Source organism: Onychostruthus taczanowskii, unplaced genomic scaffold (genome assembly GCF_017590055.1).
Source record: "Onychostruthus taczanowskii isolate IOZ18803 unplaced genomic scaffold, ASM1759005v1 scaffold28, whole genome shotgun sequence".
NCBI classification, from domain to species: Eukaryota; Metazoa; Chordata; class Aves; order Passeriformes; family Passeridae; genus Onychostruthus; species Onychostruthus taczanowskii.
The window spans coordinates 3,557,367-3,576,517 of record NW_024500128.1 but is presented as its reverse complement, the minus strand read 5'-3'; the positions used below and the strand labels follow the sequence as shown (position 1 = coordinate 3,576,517).

Sequence of the window (19,151 nt, the reverse complement as noted above, 5' to 3'; positions counted from 1 at the left end):
TGCAGATGCTGGCAGCATCCTTTCTGCCACACTTGGGAGTCTGTGCCCTAGTCTGCTGAAGAGTGTTCCTGAGACATTGACTTTGAAACTGAATTTGTAGTTGCCTGAACTGCTTATTGATGATGTCTATTTTTAGAAGTAAACCCATGGTCTTTTTCAGTCTTCTCCTGGCCTGTTGAACATTGCACTCTCTTCTAAAATAAATGTTGAAAGGCAGTGTCAGTACACAACACGCCTTTGAATAAATAAACAAATGCAAGTAATTGGACCAAGTATGCTTTGATTACATTATGTACTTCTGTTGCTTTCAAATAGGCTGCCTGCTTCTATCAATTCAATTGCCCATTATTAATTTAATTACCAAATGCATTTCCTATAAATGTTCTTTCTCTGGTGGTCTGACACAGTATCTCACATGGCTGTTCTTTCTAATATTTGCACATATTATAGATATCCACCCACCACCTTGCCATATGTAAATACCAGATATCAAGAAAACAATTATGTTTCCAGTCAAATTTGAGTTAAACTTTCTGTATAAATTGTGGAGTGACTTCACACTATGGTTTGTATGTTACTTGTTGCATATACCAACTAGCCTGCTCAGAGGCACTTCCATTTGCATGGTAATGAAATGTCTTCTCAAAGAAAGACAAAATACTCTTCTGAGTCCTGTAAGAATTTGACGGTCAGATTTAGTCAAAGAGTGTGAGAAAATTAATATTTTATTGTAAGTGAGCTGAGAATTCTCCAGTGATTATGCAGTAATTTAATAATTACTAGCAGTAATTCAGAACATTAATAAACTTTAAAAAATAGGGAAAGGACTAAAATGGGCTGGTTTATGCACACAGAATTTTTGATTTTATCACTTAAGTTGTGGTTTTTTTAGGAAAATTAAATAGTTATGTGGCACAGTCCCTTCTATATGGAAATATTAACTCCAAATCAGGATTTTTCTCTGAATAAGTGTATTTCAATCAGTACCAAAAAACCAGTCCGTTATTTTTTAAATGAAATCATCAGCATCATTCTGTTCTATTGTGCTGCAGAAAATGCCTGTTGGTGCTAATCAGCACCACCGAGGGTCTACGAGCTATGATCTAGGGCTGAACAAAAGCCAGTTATTTTCCCATGAAGATGTCACCTTTGGGGCATGAGTTTGACCTGTACATGTTCTCAAGCTGTGGCACTATGAATATATTCCCATGGACAAGTTGATTCAACGTGATCAGTGCTTTCTGACCCAAATGTCAAGTGAGGACCTTTTCTTTATACTTAGACATTTTGAATTCAGTAAATTGGAAAAGAGAATTTAAAATTTTTGAAAAGAAGGAAAGAAATTAGGAGGCTAGTAAGCCTTCACACAAAATGATCTACAGGTTCTGTATAGACCTTTTTTGTGTTGAGTTGAAGCCCTTGTATATCTGAGCAAATATAACCTACAAAGCAAACCTTCTGTATATACACTTAAAAAATACAAATTCAGTAAAAATCTGAAATGTGGCACAGATCCATAACTGCTCCAGTGAGTCCAGTTGTGCTTCAGATAATGGAGCAGGACATCTGTTTCCAGATTAAAACGAGCCAGATGTAAAAAGAAACAGACTTGCTAAACCTAAGGGCTGTTTAGAGCCAGAGTGTCATCGTTTGCTTGGGGGCATGTATTTACTAAGATTAGAATATGAGATCACACAATAGTAGTGCTCTTAGGTGAAGTTTTATAGTCGGTACCCATCAATTATCTCAAATAGGCAGAACTGGCTGACTTCAATCCAAACCAAGAAAAATAGAGTGATTTTACAATGGTCTCAGGATTAATGTATTTGCATCAAAGCAAAGAATAGATGAGTAAAGTAAAATCTGTTGTTTGCAATACTTTTTGCATTCCAATAGCAAAGCTGTAGAATTCTAAGTGCTTTTGCTACTTATATAAGCAGACTGGGTTTTTTTAATTGTAAAAATAAAAACCCATATGGTTATTAATTAAAATGCTTCCTTCATTGGAAACATTCAAATTTATTTGTTTGTTGGGAGGAATTGGATTGGCAAGTAACACATAGAGAGAATACACTCAAAATGCAAAATTTGCTTTTATAAGCTCTAGCTAGTTCGATCAATCAAGCCAAATCTTCTCATAATCTAGGTTTCTGTACACATCAGCTTAACATAATGCATCTTTAAGCAATTAATGCTCCAAATTTAGTGTTGCCTCACATCTCTAGGTACAGTGGAATAAACCCTGCTCATCCAAGAGCACATTTATCCATATGGTTCAGAGATTCCTGAAACAGTTAAATGAGTGGCGCCGTTTTGCATAGTTAAGCGTGAAAGAATAAGATTCATTCTTTTATCAGCAATATTCAGAGAATGAGAGACACTGCTTATTATCCTGATTGTAGAATTGCTGCAGTCCTGTAGGAATAAGCCAATCTGATAATGATAAGGGAAATAGAAGAGCTATTCACCTGCACAAAATACTTAATACTTTATCTATATGGTAGCATTGTTTCAGGCTATAACAACATTTTTCATAAGAGTGAAGATAGAGTGTGCAAGTGATATAACCAGTGGCTAAGCAACAGCAGCAGTGGATCATAAAGGAAGGAGAAATATTCATTAGTTTTAAGGAATTAGGTTCTAAAATGCAGTTAGAAGTACTAGAAAGGGAAAAACACATTAAAAACTTGAAAATAAGCAGACAGCTTCATGGAGAAGAATTTATTTTAAGACAAATGACTCATGAATGTTTAAAAACAACCTCATGAAGTAATAAGTGAGAAATACGTATTTCTGTTTAAATTGTTTAAATATTTTCAGAAGCTTTCTTTTATATTAAAAGCTACCTCACTGGTACAATTTTACCTTGAAATTGTGCAACTCCAGTCCACCTTTTTTAGCATAGAGAAACAGGGGAAAATTATGAAAAATCATTGAGCTCGGATGTGCTTAATATTAAAAGACCTGCTTCTGTATCATTTCATGTTTATTGTTTTACCTTAGTAATTTCTGTATTGAGTTCTCTGTATCAAAAGTCAAATAAAATGGTTTCTGTTGACCAGCAATACCAGCCTAGCCAGGATCTTGAAAAATCAGTTGCTCAATACTATATACATGTATATTCCTTCTACCTGTTTTGCACAATGAGTTAGCAAGTTTACTTAAGGCAGTAGGATTAAACCCAACTCTCTGTGCTGGCTTAGGGCTTCTAACCTTCAACACCTCTGGTTGAACAATGGTTTTGGCCATCCATTTGTTTTGGTCTCCACCATTTGGTGGAGACCCCTTCAAGAGAATGCTGTTTTCAAAAGGTAGGTGGCAGGTGTCTTTGCTGGTTGAACACCCAGATATGGGGAAAGGCAAACTCATTCAACAATTGAAATAAAGGATCTGTGACTAAAATCTTACAAAAGATATGAAGCTCTCTTAAGCTATATAATAATTTTGAATGTGTCTTTCTGCATGGCAGCTCTTTCCCAAAGCTTTTCAATTTGTGTCATAAAACTGCACCCTGCTTGGCATGGAACAACAACACCATTTTGGAAGCCAGAGAAGCCTATGACTAAACTGGGGAATCAGGGAACATTTGCTTTCCCCTTTTGTCCCAGCATAATGTCTGGCCATGTCCTGATTGCAAGTCAGGACCTGAGCTACCTCTTTGTATACAGAACTAGAGGTCTACTCATGTGTATATTAATATATATAGGTATGCACATAACTTAGAGGTATTAAATATACTTATGTGTGTAGAATATTTAGTATTTAGTGTTAATACAAAGCCATTCAGTAAAAAAAAAAAAAAAAGACTTTTTGTGCTGTTTACATCTTTCCTCTGTGCAGAGCAAAGCCATAAGCCACAACAACAACAGTGCTCACAGTTTATTAAAATGGCTGGTGCTTTGATCTTAATGATTTTTTTTACCGGTGCTGGAATACAAGCAATAGCCATGAGTGTAGCTCATCTTTCATTCTGCAGTGATTGCTGTTTCCAGCAAAGGAAAAATGGGCTGGAATGGAACTGTAAATAGCTTGTTTGCAAGGATAAATGTTTTCCTTGTACACAATGCTAAAGGCTGAAATACTTCCTAAATGATCTTACATTATGGTAGGTTTTAATGATGTTATTGTGGGTGAAGCCCATGGCAGGTCTTGCAAATCTGCTCCTCACTTTGAAATCTGATTTCCACAGTTAGTAGTTTTTCTTTTGGTTATGCTTATAAAGAATCTTGTTAAATTACATTAAATATTTATCTTTGCATTAAAACTTCTGTTCTGAATCAGCAAGACATTCAAGCTTATTGTCTAATCCCATTGAATTCAGTCTGACTGAAGCAAATCCTGAGGTATTATGCAAAGTATAGATGGCACTAAAATGGAATTAAGAGTTTTACTGAATTTGAACTTTCTTATTAATTGTTTTCCCCACACAGAAATGTCTACTGCCTCCCATTTACCTTGCTGATTTTATTTTATTTTTTGCTACACCTAGTTTTATGTTTGTTCATACATTCAGATTCTTAATTGGATTAATAAAAAGCGTTCACAAACAAGCAGGAGAATCAGGTTTTGTGTGGTCAAATCAATATTCATTCATTGAAAAAGACAAGATTAGATGTACTTTATCAAATGCTTTTACTGCATTATCAAATGCAAAAGCATTTACTGCATTGGATATTTTTGGAACTTCCTATTCTTGATGAGCCATCCTCATTCTTATCTAGGCTCTCAATGCATGCTTCCATATATTTGACCACATAGTTTTGTAAAATCCTGTCAAATTTATCTTCGTTTTATTCAAAATCTATTTCCAAATAGTCTTAGTTCTTAATTATTTTAAATCTCTCTGTTAATTCATTCACTCTTAAGGATACAGCAGATTTTTCTTCAGTTTCAAGAGCCCTTGACACACATGGAAGATAAACTCTGTTTCCTGACACTAATGATTTCTTTTCATTTAGGCAAATAGTCTCCTTAACTCTAAATCCTCAAGTAGCTCCTTGAAAGTGACATTCACACTGAGATCATATGTTAACAAATAAACGGCTTGTGTAAAACATACTTGACTAGCAACCTCCCCAAAGGACACTAATAAGCAAAGAGTACATTATTCCTGCAAAGGACAGGAATTATTTATGTGTAGAGCTCTAGAAAATACTTAAGAATGAAAATTTAGAAACCAGGCCACCTTCCACAAAAGACATGAAACTCCTGAAGTCAGTCTGATTTGCATCATTAGGTTCTGGAAACAATTAATTGCAGCAGTTGCTGATTAAATGCAAAAATTGCTCTTTATGGCTTCTTTTTCATATTTTAGGCCTGAGCAAGGATGTTCACTATGATTGAAAACTGTATATAAGCCCTGCCTGCTCTGTAAACTGCACTTCAAATTTTAGAAGGAAAAAAAATGAAAGGAGAAAATAAAAGGACCAGGGTTCCCTGCCCAGTATGTTGCTTTTGGTGTAGATCTAAGTGAAAAAAAATATAAGCCTGAGGAGTTCCAACTGTCCCAGAAATATTTTTCCTGAGGTACCAGCAGAGGGCAGTTAGGGAGGAGAAAGAGAACAAGGGATTTGTAACATAGTACATGTTATGAAAATCATATATAAATGAGTGCAATTACTCCCAAATACAAATATCAGTCCATACTTAAACACTGTGGTTTCAATTAAGGCTTTAAGTGGAGAGAGATCTCAGAGTTTACAGCTTTCTTCAGTAATCAGAAGCTTATCCCCAGGAATCACTTAACAGGTCGCTTCATCCTGAAGCTCTGTCTGGGTTTGTGGATGAAGACTCAGCAAGCCACCTCGACTGGAAGGATCTGTCTTAAATACTGTGAGGTAATTTTGCCAGACAGAAAGAGAAAAACAGAAACTTGCTTTCATTGTGATAATAGTACAATAGTAGTTCATTAAAACTGGGGTAAAAGAATGATGCCTAGAATTACTGGCACTATATCTGACATTAAATATTTCATGAACTTACTACACAGAGCTGTAGATGTTAAAATTTTATCTACTCATGCAGATCAATAAATAAAAATATGCTTAATTATTAAGCATCTCTCTTTATCACTTTAATTACAGAAACAACCTTTCTGGAGGCTGTTTAGCAAAAAAGCTGATTAGCATATCTAAACAAGTTTAAAAATCTTCAGAGAAAAGACATGAATCTTTTTATTTAGTGCTTTAATAGGGCCAAATTTGCATAGACATACAACAAAAGAAGAATAGAGAAACAGTAACCTATACAGAAAAACTTGTAGCTTAGGTTTGTCAACAAGCTCAGGTGTGGGTAAATATATTCAGAAGTGTTTGGATAACCCAGGTCTAGAACTGCACTGACAAAATGAATCACTAATAGTTTCCATTTTCAAACTGCAGTAAAATCCTTGGATTTAATAGCTGAGGGCCTAGACTGGCACAATTACATAATAAATACAAGCATATATTCAGTATTTGACCTTGCAGAACCTGTCATTTGTAGACTTCTGCCACATAAGGGTTCCCACATCACCAAGGGGTTTCCACAATCACCACTTTTTCTCCCAAGAATCAGTACAGGAGAATTAGTCTCATACACCGACTGTTTTGGGAAGATGACTTCATAATGTACATACATGCAGACGTGTGTGGATGTGTGCATGTATTTAAATACATGTACACAAATTTATACACATCTATGCAAGCCTTTATCTAGGCAGATCCTGACAATTCTTGTGGCTCTGCCTTTTCCATTGCCAAGTTTTCATCTTTGTGTCTTCTTTGTGCCTTTCCTTCCAGGAACTCAGTTCCTGTGCCAGTGCACCAGTCACAAGCAGTCCCTTCCAAGTTTGTTTTGTTACAAAACTGCTTAGCTGCAGCTTCCTCCAAATGCTTTTCAGACCTCTGCTGCACTCTGTCAGCTGGTAGAAACCTGAAAATCTGAACCTTCTACGTGGCTTTTCTGTGCAGTCTGTACTATTTCGCAGCTCAGCTTGGGATCTCCTCTGAAGAGCATTGGTCAGTGCAGTACTTGACACTTTTCTGCAACTGTGCAAACTGGTACTGTAGGGATTTCTCTGTCAAAAGTCCTTTCTGAAGAAAACTACGTGACATGTAAAGCCCTGCAAACATTGCATTCCACCTACTGCTGTAGAAACTAGACATCTGTGTAAACAATAAGTAAATATGCATAAGTAAAGGAGCAATTTCTGTTGTCACTTTCACTGGTGCCATTTGATTCTTACCTAGTGCGCCTTTAGTCAATGCAATCCTTTCCACAATTTTGGAAGGGTGACTTTCCTCCTTGCATTGTTAAGGACATAGCTAGTTTAGTAATCCACTCTATTTTATTAGGGTATAGCTGAGAATTATTCACATTTGGAAACCCATCTGCAGGGTAAATGAACACCATGCCTGAGTTGATGTTAACAGGTTTATGTGTCCAATTGCTCTCAGTTAAAACTAGATCATTCTTGTGAATTATGTTGCATTTATTATCTTAGTATCACCTCCAAATCACTGTGAAATTGACCTTGGTCAGAAATTTCAAATTATCAGATGAACAGAATATAGTAGCCCATTTCCTCCTGCATATTCAGTGATGCCTAGCTGAATGTGTGTAGTCATCAATACACTTCAATTATGGTATTGCTGTAACTTATTTTCCTAGTGTTCTTCATTTTGACTTAATATCATTCCAGTTTTGGTAAAATTACACCAACAGCTCATTTGATCACATTAAGTCACTGTATCATCTAGAGATAAAGGTTTTATCTTGCTCAGCTTAGAAAGTTCGTTTGTATTTTGAGAGCATTTGATGAAAAATTCCTCTCCCAGCAACTCTCTATGTGTGTATATACATGCCAATGCAATCCTGTTATCCCCTCTTCCCGGCACACCCCTTAGGGATAGATATTTTCTGATATAAAATTGTTGCAGAGCAAGACCAACCCTTTTCAAACGTAATTTGTAAAAAAGGACAGAATGATGTCTGGCAAATCTTTTGTTTTTGTGGTTGCCTAGTGCACTACATACTGTAAGCCACACTTGTGGTTCAGGAGGGCAGGGACCCCTCACTATTCAGTCTGGAGTTCTTCACAACCTGTGCCTTACCTGATGGAATTCAGCCTCCTGCCTGCAGTGTCACCTTCAAGGCATGCTGGATTTCAAGCATCTGAGATCACAGTTTGTGTGAGAATTACCCTTTCAGTGATGGTACAGTTTTCCATACATAATCCCACAGATGAGCCAAATCACTAGAGTTAGGGTTTTGGAAGTTTTAGAGACATATGTCAACCCCTTAAAATACAAGACTCTCTGAAAACTGCCTAGTTTGGGAACTTAAAGACAACTCATTGTAGCCTCTTGCAGCATCTCCTTTCCTAGTTTATTCCCAGCTGTAGAGTCTCATTTCTTTTTCAAGATGCATTTTACTGAATTGGGTCATTCATGTAGGCATAAATCAGGTCATTGCAATTTATTTGTTACCTTGCAGGGAAGCTTGACATTTTGTCTCACCTTCCTGAGTATGTTATTTTATTAGGCTATCCTTCTAGCAAGTGATAGATCTTGCTGCCATTTCCTTTTGCTTAACCTACTCCTCCCTAAATCTCTAGTGACTTTTTTTTTCTGTGTGTATTCCCCAGTTTAGGAATTTCTGAGTTTACTTGATATTTTTACCCTGCAGATCTTCTTTTGCAATTCTTTTAATGTTAACAAAGGGAAGTTTAAATCCATTGTAACTGGATTTGGCTTTGTTAGTTATTTCATGAGTAGATGCCTTTTGGTGGTTAGCTTCAGGGAATTTGTATTCCCCTGCTTCATTAACTATTTCTCCCTCAGGTGAGACAGGCGTTGCTTCATATTTTTGAAACACAATTACATGCCAGCACCTATTTCTCAGTATTCAGCAGATTCCAGCTCCCCTAAGGTGCCTGAGAGCTGTAATTAAAGATAGTGAATGAATTTTTATGTCAGGATTTTGCACCCAATGACGCAGCTTCTTTGTGACAGCCCAGACAATTGTGTACTGTTGCAGTGATTTACCATTGATTTGCATGCTCCCAGACCTCTTTTGTGACCAAGATGTATGATTATCATCCTTGCTACTCCACTGGAAATCACTGTGCACTATGGACTGAATGCCAAGCTGTGTTTGGCACAGAGCAGGCTTGATGCAACACGCAGTGACCTGGCCAAAACCAGGGATGAGGTTGTATCAAACCAGACATAACCACACAGTGAATATTTGGTGACAGCGGAGCAATGCCTTAGGGAAGAATCCAGGTCAGTGGGTGAAAACACTGCTGCTGCTGAACTCCTGTGGTCTTTCTGACTCTGCCTGGGGCAGGCTGAGAGCTGGACCACAGCCTGGCTCTGCATCCTGGAGGAGCACAGGTGGCTGTGCAAGCCTGCAAGTGGTGAAATGGATGGGCTCTGGTCCCTTCAACTGAAATTATTTCATTTAACCCTATTTGATCATAGAATCCTGGAATGTCTTGTGTTGCAAGGGACCTTAAGGATCATCTAGTTCCAACCCCCATGCCAGATCATGTCCTTTATTTGGCCGGCTCTGCTTGCAAAGTGGGAGCTGAAAATGTTTAACTATTTCAAATGATTTCTGTATTTTCTTTGGAACTGCTGTTAATCCCTGTAAGCTGTTATGATTCAGAATTTACTGGCATCAAGCCCTTGTCAGATAAGTACTAAATAATATACTCAGAAACATGATTCATTCATATGCTTTAGAAAAGCAACAATTCAGCTCATAGTCTTCCAGTTCACTCCCTGAACACGACAGATTACAATTTTAATTGAGTATAGAGATAGCTCTATTTTGTTTGTGATGTTTGCTGTTTTCTTTCTATCTTTTCCTTTACCTTTTCCTTGATGTTTTCCCCCTTCTTCTTTCTGTGCCTTCTTCCCCTCCTTCTTTCTCTCCTCACATTCACACCATTTTCAATTACATGTGTAACACACATCTCCCTTTTTAATTTTGTTAATTTAAATTTTCTTACTAATAGAGGAAAATTATCTGATTTTGTCATGAGAAGAGTATGTCAAGCAGAGCAAATCCACAGTTTATTCTTTTAAGACTGGGATTGAAAATGAAAGGCATAATAATTGATTTTTCTGCCTCCAGAACTTTCAAAATCTCTCCCTGGTAGTTCTGATTTGACCTAAGACCAAAATTTCAAGTGACAGCTTAATATCCAGGGATTCTAGTCTGGTATTCTCCTTGCAAGCTGTAAATGTAAGATTCTCAGATATTTGTGACTAAAAGTGAGCTCTTAGTGTTTCTCTCTCCTCACTCCATGTTTTTTCCTTCCCCCCACTCACTGCATCATTAGTACTGTTTGTGCTACTGTGTTGTTCTAACATAAAGTGAGCAGGTTTTCATGCTGATGGTCTCCAAGGTCAGTTCAGTAGTATCCATACAAAGGCTGCATTAAATTCAGAAGATTTAACTTAAGGACAGCTATAGCTACATACCAAAGGGCTTTAATGGGAACCAATAAAATTAGTCCCAAAGAAGTTGCATAAGAGGCTAGCTAGGAGTTAATCTTTCAGAATTAATAAATTCAGAATTAATTTAGAATGGCTTAGGCCTTTTTTCTCCATACAATTAAGAACCCAGATTTCAAATTTCAATCTTTAAAAGCAACTGATTTTCAGAGAGCATAGTCCTGGCAACCTTTTTGAATACAGGTATTGCTGCACTGCTGAATAGCTCAAGCATCATCTGTCCCTGAGGCTTCTGAGGAGGTTGCAAAATGTCTTTAATGCCTGACTAATTAATTTTACCTAGTGGAAGAGTTTTCTCCCTCTCATTAATGGGAATAGCAAATCTTTTTCAGAATAAATGTAATATCCTGGTTTCAGTGATACTCCATGTCAGAAGGCACCAGTGCTTAATGAGACAGGATTTTGAAATGTTCTTTATTTTGTCTCTTTATAATAAGCATATTTCTTTCCTTACAGTAGCACTAGGCTTCCCAGTGAAATAGAAAATAGGATCATTATCTGTGTCACTTTTACCAATTTACAAAACCAGAGTATTACCTCTATTCATCTCTTTTCCTGTAGGTGCAGTACAGCTCACTGAAATCTCTCTTCTCTCTGCTCCTGTTAGTGTTTTGATTTGTCATTGCTCTTGCTCTGCTTCCAGTAGGTAGCTTAAAGGATGGGTGTTTAAAACTGAGCAATATCCCAAAAGGAAAATATAGGATATTTTCAGATATTATTTTCTGCTATCGTGTTATGTTTTAGTTGAGGCTACTGACAAACTTTTTTCTGGTTGTATTTCTGTTCAGAAGACTGCAGCCTTGGAGCCCTGACAATTAATTTCTGTGTGCATTAATTTATATTGATCAATATGAACACTGAACCTGAATCCTCTCCCTGATTTTTCTTTCAGGGTATAACATAGATCTGCTCGGTCTTGGGTATCTTTCAGTAATATATTCATGTTTGACTGAAAAAGTACCAGAAGTCATACACATCTATGCTTGCATGACTACTCATGGTCCTTAAATAACCAGGTATAAAATTCAGAGTCTGATGCTTTTGCTTTTTTGATCTTCATGTCAAGTACTTAATCTTCTTGAAAGTTATACCACATTTAAATTTTCAAGGGAACCTGTGCAAAACAAAGAAAATATAAAAGGTGAATTAGACGCGATGGAGTAATTTTGTAAACATTCTGCCAAGTCACAGTCCTCTTTTTCTTACTCCATTCTGTAAGTTTCAGATTCTATAGAACCAACTTTTTTTCCAGTTGCATGTTTCTCTCCAATCCTTTCCCTTTATCAATCTGCCTTCAGCAGGACAGTGCAGGCAGTTTCCTTTTGTGTGCTAAGGATACTCTGGCCAGTTTTAAACAAAACAAGTCAAAGGTTAACTGAGGCCAAGGACATGACACTGCCCACGTCCTTGTGTTTCTGCTTTCCTCCTTCCAGCACAAACTGGTGATGCCCAAACTGCATTTGGGAGCAGTGTCAGGCACAGCTGGACCTGATGCCTTCTGAAGGCTGACCTAGAACAGAGGCTGGACAGAGTTAAAGAATAACCTAGGTATTTATCAAAACGCCTCCATGGATACACCTTGGGCAGTACAAGAGCCCAGCCAGGGCTACACCCAAGATGAACCCAAAATGGTCACAAAATGGACGATGGGTCATGAGGTCTATCACTTGGATAAGTTCTGGTCCATTAGCATATTGGAGTTAATTGTCCAATTACAGCTTTAGATTATGAAGTCCCATCATTCTTGTCTTTCTCTCTTCAGTCTACCATTGTTTATGATCTTGGGCCTGAGATTCGGATCAGCTGTCCTTGGTCCCAAGCTAGAGAAGGAATTGCTTTGTCTTCTCTGCAAGGAGAGCTTACCATCCCCCAACATGAAGCTCAGAACTACACACCAAAGCAGCACAGAATCTGAAAAATACAAAAGCCAAACCCTGAGGTTTGGTCTGAGCATCAGACCCATCGCTGACCCCGGGAGGTCTCTGGGGGTGCTGGTTGGCAGGAGCCAGTGCTGCACCAGGGAGGGTGCTCACAGATCATGTCTGTGGCTATGTCCCATTGCTTCAGCCACGGTCACAGGCCTATTTCCTGCTGTTAATGACACCCAAATGTCTGAGCAAGCACTATGAAGAAAAAGAAAACTGGTTCTCACTTTTCTTCTTTCGAGTGAGTTTAAATTACAAAGAAAAATCATTAGAGCAGATCCCTTTCCTACTGAAATGCCAGGCTGGGAAACAGGGCTGGAGTCTCTGATGCATGTGATTCACCCTTGAGGCAGGAGAAAACCTTCTTTTCATTTTCTGACTATAGTTTAAGTCCCTGAATGGCCTAACCCTTGACATAGCTTCCCAGAGAAGCTGGGAAGCTGCTCTGCTTTCTCCTGCATGCTGCCCTGATAGCCCTGGATCTTTTAGAGCAGCTGTCACACCATAAAAGGATTATCCTGCAAGTGAGAGAGTTCTTGTCTGCCCTTCTGGGTCACTTTTTCCCTGCTGTGTCTCAGTAGTGCAGGACAAGCAGAATGAGGGCAGCAGGCTCAGCTGTTGGATTTGTTTCACATATGATCAAGTGAAGGGTGGATGGGAAGAGTAGAGGGGGTTATATTGTAAAACACCACTAAGCCATTAAACTGTCATTTACTAAATAGTTAATATAGCTAAACACCTTGTTTTGTGATAGAAGAAAAATGGGAGTACATTTAAATACGTGCATATAAATTTTATTTTTATTCTGAAAGCTATCAGCTGCAATTTTTGAGGTGTGGCCAGGGGATGACATGATGTCCTTTTTTATGTAAGGGATGTCATGAATGTCAGAAGTTTCCCTTCTTACCTTAAAAATCAAGCTCCAATAGCACATGAGAGTTAATTTCTTGGTCCCAGCAGCTTGAATCAGATTACCAGAGGTATGGACCTAAATTCTGGTTAGCTACCTAATGAGAGTGTGGAGCTATTCTGGCTGAGACAACAGAAAGTACTAAGCACAGAAGACCCCAGGACACTCTAAAAAACAGCCATATGGAGCCCCATCCTGAGGGGGTACATGATGCTGCTTCACTCTTTCACAATGTAATGGTTGCACTTACTCAAAAAGGAGATGTGGGAGGTTCAAACATAAAGACAAGTGTCCTGACTGTGGAGGTAAGGTATTCTGGGTGCAGAATAACAGTGGGGGCTGTGCCACTGTGTGACTGGGAATGTGGGAGTCTCGCCACCAGAAGGAGAATCCAAGCTGCTGGAGGTATGACTTATTGCTGTCTCTGAATTGCTGCAGAGCAGAAGCAGGAGCTGCAGATACAAGAGTGCCTACACTTGTTTACACTCCAGAAAAACTGCAGTAGAATTCAGGCACTGGATGGGTTCAGGCATCTCCCAGTTGTATAACTGCTGCTAACGTTGAACTTAGACACTTATGTTCTACCTAAGTAAAATTCTAAGTAAAATTATTTTGTTTGTTCTTGCCCCAAATCAACTAACTGCAGCTCCACAAGAATTTGATTTTCTAATCCAGCCATGCTTAATCATTGATGTAAAACAAGATTTTTTTTTTCCCCTCTCAGATTCCTTTCTAATGGTTTCTTATTTCTTACCCTCAAAATGTGTGCCTGAATTCCCTGCATCCATTTGTAAGGGCTTTCCCGCTTCCAGAAGTGTTTAATGAAAGGGAATGCTGTCAGCAGGTGGTTAGCATAGAATGTCAGCAGCTACTTCGTTTCTGACATCTCTTGGGAAAAAAATGTTTCATTACCATGCAAATGATGTTAGTCTTCCTTTCCAAGATCCATTGTCACATGGTGTAACGTATGGTCCACAGAACTGTGCTCCCGAAATTTATGCAGCAGAGGGGATACAGTTCTGCTTTCTTTTAAGTTTTTCCTTAGGTTGTATCAGAAATATCATGATGCCTTTAACAGCCTATGCCAGACAGAAGAACTGAGCAGCTTTAATGGGTGCTATTATTTTTTTTGGAGTATGTCTGGGATATGAATTATTCAGTTGATACTTGGAGTGGCCATCTCTTGAACTACACCAAAAATATTGAAGCTGCTAGCCTCTCCTGGGAATTTTTAAAAGTTCCAATCGTGATAGTTGGAACTCAACTCTTCCAACGGCTGTGAAACCCTCTAAGTAGTCTAGGGTAAACCTAGTCTGATTCATCAGAGGACTGGAGTACAGTTCAGTGACATCAGTGAGACTTCAGGATATGTCTGGAATTAAGCATATGTTTGAGTGAATGTTAACCTCAAGTGTATGATCAAGTGCTTTGCTGACTCAGGGACAAGACATTCCTTGCAGCTTGTTGTTTTTCCACTTTGCCATCTGGGAAGAGGCAGCTTGACAGCATGTGGGCTGTGTGAGACTTTATTGCATTTCTGAAAGGGTATTATCAGTCTTGAAGTTTCCAGGTTCTCCAAATCAGGTATTTTTTCTCTTCCATGTCTAACTGGGGTAAAATAACCTCACTGTAGTGTCTGAAAGCAAACTGACCATGCCAAGGCATTTTGGCAGGTTATCAGTCAATCTATGCCTATTTGAAATAATCTCATATTTTAGAGGAGCTACTAAAGATGCAGGTGGAAAGCTTTACACAACCTGCAGGTTTGGGACCATGAAATTGCCCCTTTCAGATACTTTAGGAAGTCTCTTTTGAGTAACTGGACAACTGTAAGAACCCAAATTTGTAAACACTTTTAATCTGAGTCATATCTTCTCTAGACCCATTTTCTGACCTGGGGGAGCACATCCCTATTTATATGAAATAAATGTTGTTACAGGCTGTTCAGTCAACAAACTCTTGTTTCAGCCAGGTAATGCAAATGAGTGGGTAATACAAACTGGTTATTACATTTGGGGAAATACAAGACATCCTGATCTCTCAGGATTCTCCAAGTGATTTTAACTGCCCAAAACACCTGAAAAATCTTCCATAACACACTCCCCCTAATCTGTTCAGCACACAACCCTACTTCTTCAATCCAGTACCCTTCCACTCTGCCATCACTTGACTTAAAAGCCACTTCTGTGCTGTTGTGAGGCTTTGCATTTCTCATGAATGCATACAGAGGAATGTTTATTGTAACAATATTTCTCTATGGGTATTCTTATATTTTTTTCATTCTTTTCCAGTGACAAAATGTTCCCAGCCTTTGGATTTGGAGCAAGAATACCCCCAGAATACAAAGTAGGTGCATAAGTGTAATTTTCTAATTTCCTTGTGTTACGAGACACAAAATAAGGGAGAAATTGTGAAAGGGAAGGCAGTGGCAAACAGGAACAGCTCCTTTGCTTTGTTTTCTTCCATTTGGCTTTCTCATCCAGTGATACCTCACTGAAACCAGAAATCAGACAGGGCTGGACTTAAAATAATTGTTTGATGACACCCAAAATATTTTATGGTTTTGGCAAAGCTTTGTTAGTGCATGCTAAGAGGAGAAATGATGTTTTGAGCATCCCTTGTCAAACATCTTCCTGAAAATAAAGATTTGAGAAGAATTTGGCAAAATTCTGTGTCGTAGTGGACACAGTCAATGCCAGGAAGAGAAGTACAAGAGCATGTAGCCACGCTAGAGAGAAGTGGGATTTATAAACAAAACAAAAAAAAAATAAATAAAAGAGAGTGATCTGCAGTGATGCTGCAATTGTGAGCATAAATATGCCATCTGGTAGGCTTGGAGTGAAGACAGTGAAGTAAAAGAAGGAGCATCCAACCGAGGAGAAAGGCCCAAGAAGAAATAAGTAGAAATTAAAATCCTTTGCTTCACAGAGGTTGTGTGGGCAGAAGAGTAGTTCTGCATAGATAAGTAACCAAAATCTAGGTGGGCACTCTGAAACTCAGATACTGTCTGAAAAGGAGAAGCATTAGCATCTAATCATGCAGACTTCATCCAGTGTCCCTGTGTGCCCTGCTCTGAGTTATGTCTCTGGGCTGTGGCTGAGGTAGGGAGGTGAACACAAGCCAGGTAAGAATTTCTGAGAGAGATTGTGTGCATTCAGCCTTGTAAGGCATCAATCAGCAGATGCAAAAAAATGCACCAGTGTGTTCCTCACGGCTTGTAGGCTTGATACTTGCAGGAGAGTAACAGTAGTGATGTACAGCAAATTTGATACATGTTGTGCAAACAGATGTCTAAGGTAAGTAGTAAGTAATGTATGTTTTAACAACATTGCTTTCTCAGCTTGTCTGTGCCTGGCAAGGTGTTTTGCCTTGCTTTGTTCCTCAAGGGTAATACCAGTGTTAGTGCTTTCCAAAGTCAGAGATGTCTTCCAGAGCTTTGATATACATTTTAATGTGGTATTATGAGCTCAGAACATCTGTGTATGTTGTATGTTTGTCCAAATGCAGCAGTTGACAACCATCACTGTTGTTTAAGGGGGTGTGTCAGGGCCTGTGAGGTGACCACTGGTGCGTGGGGGAAAACTTACAACTTTTCCAGTCACAGAGAGCCATCCTTATCTAAGGACTGCTTGAAGGAAGGTATCACTGTGTCAGCTGAAGTCTTTTCAGTGGTATCCTGGTGACAGATAAAGATTCCAGCACAAAGCTGCTCTTCTTAGCCAAAATAATCAGCTGGTAGCACTGATGCTTCAGGTCACATGAGCCTATTGGCAACGTACCAGTTTTGTTAGACTCCAGTATCATCCTTCTCACCTGATTGTGAGAGCACATTTCAGGTGCTGGAAAACAGATGTCTTGCCAGAAACTAACTTCAGGGGTCTGTGTAACCAGTTGTTCCTACAATCACCAACACCAATTGATTTTCTGCTTTGGCAGAATTAGTGTTTGAATAATTTCCTCACAAATGCCCTTAAGAAACTCAGAGACTTGCACTGAACTTAGTAGTCCATGCATGAATGAAGAGTCTTATCCTGTAGCATGAGCTCTCCTGAACAATCTGTCTGTTGCTAACTTCCCAAAGCAAGAAAAGGAATGTGACCCAGAACCTCCAGATTTTGCAAAGTTCAGGAAAAGTAAGAGTAAACTTCAGAAGGTGGGGCTGCTTGCCTGTGGATTACATATGTGTGACCGAATAAAACAAATCCCAAAGTAAATGGAGATGCAGGTGAAGGCCAGAACAACACCTTTAATCTCTGCTATGGAAACTTGTGACAGAAAGTGACAAAGACAAAATGACATGACAGCTGACAAACATAATAAAACTTTGAAGAAGACAAGAACCACATTGCAGGGGACTAACTCTTCTGTGCCACAGATGGGGACAAATAATCAGCTTGGTGTCTGTCATGGGCACATCCAGCTGGAACCACATAAGGAGTTATCTGAGCTGTAGTTCAGTCCCTCCCTGTGATACTCTACAGTCCATAAAAGTATCTGCCTTCTTAAAATAAACTATATCAATACTTTTGGGTCCCTGATTGGCTTTGACTGCACTTCTGAATTCAAAGATATGTCCTTCAAGAGTGAAGAGTCATCTTCATAATGATGCATTATTAAGACCAATAAATGTGAAAATCCTTCAGTAATTTAGTCTACACTTGTATAAAGTTAATTCAACTCCAAAAATTATTAGGTTTTGATGTGGAACATAGCAAAGATGCATAGGAAATGGAGAAGAAACAGATAAAATTAAAAGTAACAGAGACTGTAGAAAAAAAGTGCTCCCAAGTTTCTTCCTTAACTTCTTATTTCCTGCTGCAAAAATATGGAAACATGCTAGACACCACAGCAACAGTGGAGATCTCATGCTATTCAAATGGCCTTTTCATGTTTTCAGTCACAGGTACTACAAGTTATACATACCATACATTTGTTTTACTCAAGGAGAGCAGTGCCACTAGTGTAACAATTTTACATCTTCAAATTTAGGCTGAATCATTATGAGAACTTCAAAGTTGTGACTCCATCATCTGGATAAATCAGCTTCTCATTAATGTAGAGTGTCTGTTTTCAAGCCTCCAGTCCTAATGAGGTGATCTAACCTGCTCATAGCATGTTGTTCTCTGCAGTCCAGCATCTGGTATTTTATTTCTTTCAGTAGACAACAAATTGAAATAGGGCTATGGAAGAAATCACTCCCACTGCCAAGGGTTCCTAAGTAACCATGGAGCTCCCATACAACCTAAATAACAAAGCTTCCTTCCTCAGCAATGTCAGTTTCTATCTCTTCAGGCTCTTCACAAATCTCTTGATGTTCTACCCCTTTAAATCTTGGTTTTATATATGTTTTCTACAGAATTTCCATTTCAAGAGCACACTGCTGTGTTGTGTTGACTTTATTTTCCCTCAGTCCATCTCCAAATGACACACTTCAGCAGTTAGTAGAAAACCAGCAGTTTCTTAGTGGCACAAGGAATCTGTGAAAGTGAAGGAAGCAAGACATGCCATATACATCATTCTTCATCAGTCTAGAGATCTTTCATCTAATATTCAACAATATGAGCTTCTTCCACCAAGACCTGACAAACACATCACCCTGTTCCTTGATCTAAGTAAACCTCTGAGAGAAATATTTCCCTTGTGAGTATCTATCATACAAAACTTCCAGAATTTTTTTTCTTGTGGTTCTTTTTTTTTTTTTTTTTTGCAATGAAAGGAAGCATCTGAGAAGTCTGATGTAAAATGAAGAGGTGGTAGATAATATGGACTCAGACACAGCTGTGAAAGGTCACAGTGAAGAGGAGGAAAGAA

The 19,151-nt window shown here is 38.5% G+C and overlaps 1 protein-coding gene across 1 annotated transcript in view; it reads left to right on the top strand.

Moving 5' to 3' along the window:
* CPNE4 (copine 4) overlaps positions 1 to 19,151 on the top strand; it is a 178,601-nt gene that overhangs the window by 140,669 nt on the left and 18,781 nt on the right. The window contains exon 11 of the mRNA XM_041407781.1: positions 15,632 to 15,686. Coding sequence (XP_041263715.1) covers positions 15,632 to 15,686 — 55 coding nt within the window. The remainder of the gene's footprint in view (positions 1 to 15,631; positions 15,687 to 19,151) is intronic.